Source organism: Sparus aurata, chromosome 2 (genome assembly GCF_900880675.1).
Source record: "Sparus aurata chromosome 2, fSpaAur1.1, whole genome shotgun sequence".
NCBI classification, from domain to species: Eukaryota; Metazoa; Chordata; class Actinopteri; order Spariformes; family Sparidae; genus Sparus; species Sparus aurata.
The window spans coordinates 21619787-21631087 of record NC_044188.1 but is presented as its reverse complement, the minus strand read 5'-3'; the positions used below and the strand labels follow the sequence as shown (position 1 = coordinate 21631087).

Below are 11301 nucleotides of genomic sequence, written 5' to 3'. Positions count from 1 at the left end.
CTGGGAGTAAAACTGTTCCTTTTCTGTCCGTCCACTGCTCTACGCACAGAATGAATTTAATACAGTTTTTTTTTTTTTTTTTTTTTTTTTTTTTTTTTTTTTTAAGATTTACGAGAGGTCTGTAAGACAAGAGCTCCTGTGGCCACATTATTGCCACCTCAACCTATCGTACCTGTCCGCCTACTGAGCCACCAAAATACAGAGCAGATGCAGCCAAGGGCAAACCCCCCGCTGTCCCGCGGTTTCATTCCCACTCGAAGGGTGGGTGAAGAAGGTCAAAACTGCTGACTATCTTTTTTGTTCATTTCGGCCCGGCTCTTCCTGATCCCTGTGGTCATAAGAAGGAAAAGGAGCATCACCTTGACTTAACATAGTGAGGATTCTCAGTCAAGGATGAAATGAAACTCCTGTACTGTACCTTCAAAGACTCCTTCATAATCATTTACAAAGATCCCCTTCGCTTCGTCTCCTTTAGTCTTTGTAGTCTTCTCCTTCTCTCACTCTCTCTCTCGCCCTCTCTCTACCTCGCTGTCTTTTTTTTTTTTTTTTCTTCTTCATCCATTATGGATGAGGCGCACTGAAGACAATGTGATTCTCTTTGGAAAAATACCACAACGTTTTCAGAGGAGGAGTGTGCGGTGATGTCACTGTTAATGCCGACGGTCATGTCTCAAGAGGGCCACCTTTGCCAAATGCACTCCTATTGCAACTTCCCCGCTCTCAGTATGTGTCTCACCTTCTAACCCTTTTTTTTCCGTTGACAGTGTCAGACGCAGGCGTATACACCACATCCTCTTAAGCGGCGCTCCGGAGTCATTCTACATCAGCCACTTCATAAGGTCAAGTAGAAAAAGCATCTGAGTTGCTGTGCGCGAGTTTGTATGCATGTGTATGTCTGATAGGGATCCAAACAGATTATGACAAAACTAAATTGCTTGGCATGTAGCAACAACAGGTTCGTTTTGGCAGAAGCAAAAAAAAACAAAAAACAACACAAATTGTCACACGTACACATAGCGGTGGATACATAACGTGTCAGAGTCATATCAAAGGTCTTTGCAACTAAAAAAAAAAAAACTGTACTCACACATTTTGTATCAGATTCTTGAGCAGAGCAATTCTTTTTTGCACCAGAGGATTTTTAAAAAGTTTTCAAGGTCGTTCAACCAAAGTTTTTCAATTCTCTCCAACATCTCATTAGCTTTTTGTATCAACACCGTGACCTTTGCTCGGCGACGCTGTTTATTATCACATCACTGTCGTCAGTGACAGAACGTGGAACAGTAACGCAGTATGCTAAACTGTGGAACGCTTCCGATGACGAGGATAAATGTCATTCAGCACGTACTAATTGCAACAAAGATATCGCATTCCTTCACAAAGACTAGAAATATGTCCATGTACAACAGTAGGAACAAGTGATTTTGTGGTTGCTGGAGGCACACATGTGAGTTTCTATCAGACAAGCTAAAGTCAGTCAGTGGAATGCTGTATCTCAATTGATTGAAAGAACACCCCAAACATTATCTTCAACATTTTTATCTTTAATTTTCAAAGCATGGTCAATAGACAATGCATCAATACAAATCAAGGGCGCTCCTGATTCCTGTATTTTTCATCAAGCGACCTTATAGATGAGCAAACGTAAAATTATTCTTCCGCCAGCCTTAAATGTCACCAGGAAATAATGCATCTTCTGCAGGTTGAAACTGAATTTGTGTAAGTGAAATTCCAACATCTGCTTGAAGTCGCTGCATTATATTCACAAAGTAACTTCAGTTTGTTATAGGATACAAGTGCATTTTAGATCATCTGCATTTACTGTAAGCACCATTTATTCAGTAAGAAACACTTGAAAGCAAGACAAAATTGAAAAAAAAAAAAAAAAAGAGTCAAAATGTAGTCACGCTTTGGGTTTGGTGACCTGGGAATCTCTGTGATTGCTTATTGCACCTTTCACTAGTAATCAGAAATTAATATTCCCTTTTTCATAACAGAAGCCACTATTTGGTTATTGTGCATTGCACAATACCGGCACTTGCAAAAGAAAAAACAAAGAGTTTTTCTTGTTCCATTATGACAGTTATGTTATGTATCGTGAAATACTGCTGCTGCAGAGATGGTTATTGTAGAAACATTTATAACAAAGGGAAAATACAAATACATACATACAACGTCTACAAAGACAGAGTTCACTCTTGCTGTGCACTTTTTAATGTAAACTGTTGTATATGGCTGTATGAAACAGCCCAGCCAGGGCAGGTCTCTTCACTCTAGCAGAAGATTAATGTTATAGCCATCAAAATGAGGAGGAACACGTAATCGGAGCGGGGTATTATCCCATTTGCAGTATTACAAACCCGCAAATCATCTGTGGAGGAAGAGGAAGACAGAGAGACTTTTACTTTGTAATACCTCAAGGACGTCAGCTGCTTTGTGCACATATTTACATCTATCTGTCACTTTCCAAAATATTTATCTTAAAACATGACATATTCTGGAGAACCATTCTCTTTTTAAACAGCTCTAGTGGAGATAATGGAGGAAGAGTCATTCTGGATGAAGATGGTGACAAAATTCCCAAAATTCTACATGTTCAGAGGTGCTGTGCAGGGTGTGTGTGTGTGTGTAAGAGAGTGCAAATAATGACTCCAGTGGAGAGGTGTATGAGTAATATTCACTCTGTGTGTGATCAGTGTTCGGTAAAGTGATGACTGACCCTCCTCTCCTCCCACTCAGCCCTCCAGAATGGCGCCGAAGCAGAGGAGGAGCAAGCCGGGATACAAATCTCCTCCACAGGCTAAACACGGCAAATCGCCTCCCTGGCAGTGCCTGACGCAATACCTCCTACTCTAGATAACTATAAAGAGTTCTGAGTATGTGTGCAAGAGCATGCATGTGTGTGTGTGTGTGTGTGTGTGTTTCTAAGAATATGCGTGAGGCAGATAGATGTGTGTGTGTGTACGTGTGTCTCACCTGAGACTTTCTGTATTTCCGGTAGTAATTTGTTCCAGAGGCGACACTCCTTAGCTCTCATCATTGTCTTTTCCTGCGGAAGGTTGAAGTTCAGAGTGCAGTACTCCTGCTGCTCAGGGGTGAACACGGGCCATTTGGCTCCGTCAATGCCTGGATTCCTGCCCAAAAAGAAAAAAAGCACATCGAGACAATTCGTCAGTGTCGTGAGGGTCGTCGCACAGCTTGAATGGCTCATTGTCTATCTGATAATGCATACCCTGTCCTTGCAAAGTTGGCCCAGTGTTTCATGAACTTCTTGGTCATGTTTACTTCATTCTTCGTGTATCCCAGGGAGGCATCCAGCGGCATCCCAAAGACAAATTCTATCTCGTAGCCGTGCATGACGCCCATCCACGCTGGCCAAGGGTTGACTGACGACCGGTGGTCAAAAAGATAAAGGAAGGTCTTGCCACCGTGTTGGGAGTACCTGGGGAAAAAAAAAAAAAGTTAAAATTGAACTGAATCAGACTAATAAGATACAAACATACCCAACAACCACAACAAATGGGAACTGACCATGTAGGATATTAAAGACCCAAACCAGTTGGATTGGCTGCATTCACAGGAACAGCAGCACTGCATGAGAAAATAGCAAACCCCCTCATTCCTTTGAACAGCACAACTGCATTGACAAAGCAAGGTGCCAAAACAAAAGTGCAGGGTCATACAGCGACAAAGAGATCAATTTCAGCTGCGACACAATGCAACCTTATCCTGCAAGACTCTGCGTTGGACAATCAAATACCGGTGAAGGAGCACATCACTGCTAGACCACTTTGTAAAGTGAATGTCATATTTCTGTAGCTTTTATAATTCATCACCCTCATCAGAGCCTAAGAATTTTTTTCAACAATTCTGAACTAATAAGATCCCAAAACTGAAGAGCAGCAGAGGGACACCGTTTTCCACACACAAGCAGCACTCCTTGCACGTGCAGAGTGTTCTCATTGAAGCCTGACATTTCTTTTGGGTCATTTTTTAAATATCATGTTGTGACTAGGCATTGCTATAATTCGGTTAGGTTAAACACAAAAAAACAACAACTTGGTAAGTAAGAAACACCATCTTAAACAGCTGTCACTTACTTGTTGACCTTGTGGCCTAACTCCTCCTCCTCGTCAGTTACAAAAATGCAAAGTAAACCTGACGTTAGCTGTAGAGATATCAATATGGTGGCCTATGACATGTGCAAATGTGAACATGTTTGCAAAGACGTTAATTGCCGACAATATTTTTTTCATGGGGACTGGCCTGGCTCATCCTGACGAAACATAAGATGATTGCCAGCATGTCTGGCACTTCTGGCCTTCGTTGATCATATTAGACATCACAATGGTATCTAAAACAAAAAAACTCAAAATGATAAGGCTTGTCGTGTGTGTAGTAATTTATGTAGTTAAAAGCAATGGGATTTCCTCCTTAGTCATGAGAGATGAGTTGAAATATTACTCCAAAAAAAAAAAAATGTATATATACAGTATGTTTAAAAAGTAAACGGTACATAGAGATATATATATATATATATATATATATATATATATATATATATATATATATATATATATATATATATATATAGGCGATATATATATATATGTATAAATATCGTATGTGTGGGGCAGTGCAAAGGATTTCCTGCAGAGAAGACAGAGCTGGATTCCCCTGTGCCCGACAGAGTTGAGGATATACAGAGGTCAGAGTCAGTCAGTCAGTTTACCATCCAGGTGGCCTGAGGAAAGATTTGTCTTCTCTCCTCCTGTCTCAGTCTTGGACCCGGGGCTACAGAAGCAGGAATAGTCTATTGCTGAGGTCGTGGCAGTGCTTTTTTATCCTACTAGCGGTCCTTCCCCTGCTGGTGTATAAGAACTACAAGAGCCCACCAACATAGCCCTTTGCATTCTCAGTCTGAATTCTGGGATACAGATTGAACATATCCTTTGCTTTATTACCATAAACACACTACCTTTTACTTCGATTTACCTGTTGGCGAACTCTAGCAGAGGACAAACAAAATCTTGGTCTCCAACCAAAGCGCCCAGCGAGTCACGGTTTCCCTTCCCACTGTACTCATCCGTCCAATCGGTGTACTGGAAAATGGCTGCTTCTTTCGTGATTTCATTTGCATATGTCATTTGGATGCCCACTCCAGCCAGGAAGTCTTTCCTGGTGATGAGACTGTCACCAGTGAGGCTAAGTCCAGGCGCTCCATACATTAGGAAGTAGGTCCCTTCATCCTGGTTTAATCCTAACAGCAGTTCTTTCTTCGGGAGGTTACCGGCTCTCAGCAGCTCCTGCAGCAGAGAACAAAACATGGTTTGGTGTTTGTGGTGCAAGAAGTTTTCAAATGAAGGACTTAAAAAAAATGTATGCTTAAATGTTGCAAAGTGCAAGATGTTACTGCAACATGAACACAACTGTAAATCTACCTCAACAGTATCTGTTAGGAAGACTCCGTCAACAGTAGGAACAAAGATCAGGCCCAAGTGTGCAGGCTGCATCACAGCTTCATTTTGCATCGAGGTGATTTTCCCGGGATCAGCCTGCTGCAGACACTCTTCCAGTTTAGCTGGATTAGATTTGCAGCCCAGCGACACCGCCAGCTTTGTGGACCTGGATGTGCAGTAAGTGGCAGAAGGAATGACAGTTGAGAATGGGAGAGCAAGGGGAGGATGGAGAGCTGGTCATAGTTAAAAGAACTGATAAGTAAAAAAGCCAATACACTGAGAATGTCTGATCAAGCTGCATGTGTACTCACCCCTGAATTTCAAAATGTACAAGGACATGATTTATGTTTTTGTGACCCATTTTCAGAATAAATGCAGTTCCTAATAAGTTTAAAAATTACAATAATGAAAAAATAATAAGAATAATAATAATAATGTATATAAATCTTAGCCAAAAAAGTCATTAATTAGTATGAAGTTTTAATTTGTGAGGGCTTAATTGCCCTAAACATTTTTAAAAAGGAAAAAGAAAAAAAATCCATCCTTTACGTTTGTTTTTGTCAAAATGAGTCACGCTCCTCTGCATGAGAAGTCCACGTGTCTGATGTTGCAAATCTAATACTGTCTTTATTTTCTTTATACCTACACTTAAAATATAAATTCACCACTCAAATAACCATATTCCGCATAAAACCCACATCTGCATGAGACCACATGCATAATACATACCTTTATGCTTACTTAACACTTAACACACAAAAAAAGTTACTCTTAAATTGGATTTAAAAAGATCTTGAAAAGATTTACAAAACATTAATACTGAGTATCTGATATACCCTGCTCTGAATAGAAAGAGTTTGAATGTTTATAGCCTTTGAGTCCTCATTTGTGACATTTTATGCGCGTCGACACTACCTGATCATGACTGAGCATTTATTCTGTTCATTTAACATCGACGCTTACAACAGTTGATGAGACAATAAATACAAATGTGTCCCAACATATCAGATAAAGTGTCAGAGGGAGCCTAAACAAATCCAAATAATTAGTGCTGGAATGAATGCACCCTACCTGCGCCAGGCCTCGGCTGGGCTGATTGAGGCCCAGAGTGCATTAGGAGAGCCACTCTGCATCACGGCCCTCTGGAAAAGACCATGGCTGCCTCGGGAGAGCAGGTGGTAGCCCACAGATGCTGATCCAGCGCTCTCCCCGAACAGAGTCACCTGGGATAAGACAGCATATCACAAGCCCGGCAGCTTGTTTCATTGTTTGTTTGGACAATCGACACAAATCATGTTAACTGATTTTAGGATAGAAAAAACATTTTACCTGCGAAGGATCGCCTCCAAAAGCTGCAATATTGTCAGCTACCCACTGCAGGGCTAAACGCTGATCCAACAGGCCCGCGTTGCCCCGGACGTTCTTGTTGTCAGGAAGTGACAGGAAACCCAAAGGTCCGACTCTGTCATAGGATGAGGAAAGTTGTTGAAATCATTTAACTGGAGATGGATTCAACCTTTAGCTATGGAATCAGCAGAAACCTAAAGTTTGCACATAGTGGTACTATGTCTTTCTTGTTTACAAATTCCTTTTCTCTGCTTTATGCACACAAACCCACTATCAGTATCTGATTACCTAATGCAACTTCCATTGTGGGCATGGATCAAATGTAGATAAAACCAGATCTGTTTTTGCTATAGGTCGGGAGATCTCCAGCCTTGTTTGTGGCAACCAAATTAGTTATTTTAGGGCAAAACATTTTCCTTGCCTGACCCTAACCAATTGTTTTTTGGGTTTTTTTTGTCTAACTCTAACCAGAACATAAGCACAGCATTAAGAAAAGTTGCAACATAAATGATCTAAGGTTTCAGCATATCCGTGGGATGCAGAAATTGTACATTCCAGACGTTTATTTGGGCGAGTATTCGTTGGAAAAGAAAGAAAACCTGCTCTGAGATGTTCCCCTCATTGTTAATTGTCAAATAGTTTCCAGTTCCATGCAGTAAGGACTCCATCATTTATTCCTTCACTTTACTTCAGTTCTTACCTGTAATTCATTGATACCACGACAGCGCCTTCAGATTTACTCAAGATGCGACCGTCATAGATGTCCAGAGAGGACGTCCCTACACTGAACCCGCCTCCATAGATCCAGACGAGGACAGGAGCCGGTGCCGAGCCCTGGGTTTTATTGAAACGTGGGGACCAGACGTTTAGGTACAGACAGTCCTCACTCAGAGGAGTGTTTGGGTTCCACATCTCTGCACCTTTGAACCCTGGGAAGAATGATGATATTAATCACTGCCAGTGGAGACTGATTGTGACTGTTGTCGAGCAATTAAAAGATAGTCTTATCTCTGTTCCTTCATATCTTTAGGGCGCAAGATGTGTCAAAAGTTTGAGTTCAACTTTATTATGACACTTTATTGCAAGCAATATGTGGAGTTAAACAGTTACAGAGGCAAATGGACAAATACAGTTACAAGTCAATTACCCTGGCTTGTTTTCCTCGGATTGAGCGCTGCTTTCTCCAAAGCGAAAACAGCAGTCTAACATATTCTGTCCATTTCTATTTGTGTTGTCGCATCTATATTTGGAGAGGGCATTTGGGCAGTTCCTCTGATCAGATGCCTGGCAGTGGTTACAAGTGGCTTCCAAGCAACCCCTGACAGGTGGCTGTGTCTATAAAAAGCTAATATGTTGTCATGACCCCAGCCTTGATTCTTCACATGGGTGGGGGGGTATCGTATCAATTTCAATTTGTGGATTGTGCACTTATGAGTGTTTACAAGCAGACGCACTCTATTTTTCTCCAACTGTTGTATTCATTCACATCTGAATTTACTACCACCGATGATACTGTAATAAATCATCCAATCACTGTTTTGTTTTGTGTGTGTGTGTGTGTGTGTGTGTGTGTGTGTGTGTGTGTGAGAGAGTGTGTGTGTGTGTGTGTGACTGGGTATTATATAACTGCCACCGCCCCACTGCAATGCCTAACCTAAAGTTAGTACAGTGGCCTTTTAAAGGTGCACTGTGTGGTTTTGTGGTAGAGATTTTAATTAGAAGAGAAAGATCGAAAGATTGATTGATTATGTAATGCCTAAATCAATGTAATAAACAAACTCTCTTTGGACAACACAACATAATGGTGTTTTACTTTGTTTACATGTGGCGGACCCTGCCACCTTTCTAGCTTCAAACAGTGTTCCGGGGACCTTACTGTCCTCTGAGAAGGGCTTGTTTATTCACATATTCAACTCATCAATGTGCCTGTGTCAATGTAAATATTATAAGAGTTTAAATTTCTTCTTCAGAACTACATCGTGCCCCTTTAATGTCTTAATTTATTCAGACATTAACTTTAATGGAGTCCTTTGTTGCCTTGTCACACTTCGGTCATCCACTAATTTATATCATGGGTTGGGCTTGGGTATTCGTCGGGACAGTGTAACAAATAGACGCTGTCAAGTTGGATTCCGGGAAGCAGAGCTTGAACTACTCAAAAAGGGACTAAAAGCCAGAACATGTAACATTCTTCTTTTCTCTTGTGAATCTGCAGAACTGCTCCCCAGGACAGATTAGTTCTTAGGGGTGTGGATGCACCTCCTTTGACATTTCATCAGTTCATGTTAAGGCATGAGTCATCCCGAACAGTAACTCCGAAGAGACGACAGCTCGAAACTTCATCATTTTGACTTTTCCTTACTTTTAAGAAAGCGGCAACGTTCATATATGTGCACCCTGTACCGCACATTTTAATAAAATGCTTTTTTTTGCTTGGTTTGCAAGAAATGCTGTCTGGCCTAACATAATTAGTCGTCTTTGTAGTATTTTCTACTCATACTCAGTACTGAGTGCATAATAATTACGAGGCATTACAGTAATTTTATATTTTACTACTTTTTACGTAGCTACTGTAACGTACCAATTTCAATAAAGTATTTCTGATTCACGTTCTGGCTTATGTGCTGAGTAAATGGATTATTTGCGTATTCTAATAACATGCTTGCCTAAAATAAAAATTCTGCACATTTTGGCCCCTCAGTGGGTAACTCATCAAGCAATAACTGATATTGACTTTTCTTTGGCAGGAGTTATAACTCACAACACCCACTACAACAAGTCACGGTACATGTACACCACACCACAGTACCATCGTATCCATTCGTGTAAACATGTATCTATACCTGGAAAGGCCGTATCCAGCAGCTGGTAGCAGGAGTCTGGGAATTTGGTGGCATCCCTCACCCCTTGCCAATTCGCTACTGGCTCAGGAGGTCTGAATCTCAGTTTCCGCAGCGGTGGTTTGGCGTAGGGGATCCCAAGAAACGCTCTGACATCACCACCTAAGACCAAAAGCATCTTCCCTTGAACTTTCCCATTCTTAGTGTTGATTAGCAGGTCGTCTTGGGCAGTTGGTAATGCCGACAGTAAAGGTGGCAGCAGAAAAAGAAGAAGCAGGTGTGTGCACAGAGAGACCCCCGCCATTGAAAATCCTGGGGAGACACACAAAATGTTATTAACGAGATATTATAATGTAGTCACTTAGATTGAAATATCACATTTAATATTAATATAACAACAGATTTCCAGAACGGAGTTGCTCTGCTTTTGTTCACCAGTTCTGCATTTTCAAATGTATACTGCCGGTGCTGACACCTTCAGTTTCATTTATCCACATTAAGGTGCAAATACATAAAGTCTGTATTTTAAATTATGTTTTACCTCTATGAATACATTTATTTTGACCCAAGTCAGTGTTGGTTAAGGTAAAAAAAGAATGATGTTTTGTCAAATTCATGTCCTTTGTTTTGGGGGTCACGGAGCTGAGTTCAAGGACCAGTGACCCGTGTTAGGTTTGCTCTTGCTGCAGTTATGCCATAGTCCAAGTCTATGTGCTTCATAATGACACCCAGGAGCATTCAGGGTTTTGTGGAAAACACCAGCATGAAGACTTCACTATGTGATACAGAAGAAGCAACACAGAACAGCAGAATATTAGACTTACACATTTCCATATGGGCCACGCAGTAAAACATCTGGCAGCTGGATTTCTGTATTCAGTAAAGGTCCAGTTCTTCAAAGAATTACAACTCAATGCTACAGAGCGGCGGGTGTGTGTGTTTGTCTCTCTGTGTGTGAATGAGTGTGTGTGAAAGAGAGAGAGAGAGAGAGGGTCATTCCCGCGGCAAGTGTGTCACTTTAAAAGCGCCTTTTAATCCGTAAATATTTGGAAAAAGAACATTTCGCCTGAGGCCGTCAGTGAACACGCGTGCGCACGTGACAACGCGCGCGCTTTACTCTCAAAAAGACACGGAATGAGTAAACAGCGCGTTTTTCCAGAGTGACACGCGCGCACAGCTGGAGACCGCCACCACTGGAGAGAGACGCGCTCACTCACAAATCTGTACAAACGACTTGAAACAAAACAAAACGACGCGTCCCGACGGTGCCTCCACTTACAGTAATTTATAATATAAACCTTGCAGTGACGTCTTACCTTGTCAGTTAGCAGTGTGTGTCTGTCCGGACGCGGTGAGGACACAGCGTGGGGTGAAGAAGGCGTGGACAGACTCCCTCTGTCCAGCGACTGCGGGGCTGGCCCTGACCGCCACCCACACATAGCCTACAACTACTACAACCCCACAGATAATAATAATAATAATAATAATAATAATAATAATAATAATAATAATAATGTAGAAGAACAAGAAGAATCAAGATATTAAAAAACTCATTATAATCTGTCAAATGTACTCTAACTAAACAACACCATGTACCAAAGCTAATAATAGTAATAATAATACTAATACTAATAATAATAATAACAATGGTGACA

The 11301-nt window shown here is 41.2% G+C and overlaps 1 protein-coding gene across 2 annotated transcripts; it reads right to left on the bottom strand.

Moving 5' to 3' along the window:
• Window positions 1-1523: 1523 nt before the first annotated feature.
• On the bottom strand, window positions 1524-11069 carry LOC115594006 (cholinesterase). 2 transcript variants are annotated; one of them, XM_030437760.1, is made up of 10 exons: window positions 10963-11069; window positions 9650-9958; window positions 7507-7735; window positions 6789-6921; window positions 6531-6682; window positions 5442-5625; window positions 4996-5306; window positions 3233-3442; window positions 2977-3134; window positions 1524-2371 (listed from the first exon to the last, which is right to left on the bottom strand). In XM_030437760.1, the coding sequence occupies exons 2-10, from the start codon at window positions 9948-9950 to the stop codon at window positions 2274-2276; spliced, it is 1776 nt and encodes a 591-aa protein (XP_030293620.1). In that variant the 5' UTR covers window positions 9951-9958; window positions 10963-11069; the 3' UTR covers window positions 1524-2273. The 2 variants fall into 2 exon arrangements, with proteins under 2 accessions (XP_030293620.1, XP_030293629.1); XM_030437769.1 differs by lacking the exon at window positions 10963-11069 and adding an exon at window positions 10471-10725.
• Window positions 11070-11301: the final 232 nt, after the last annotated feature.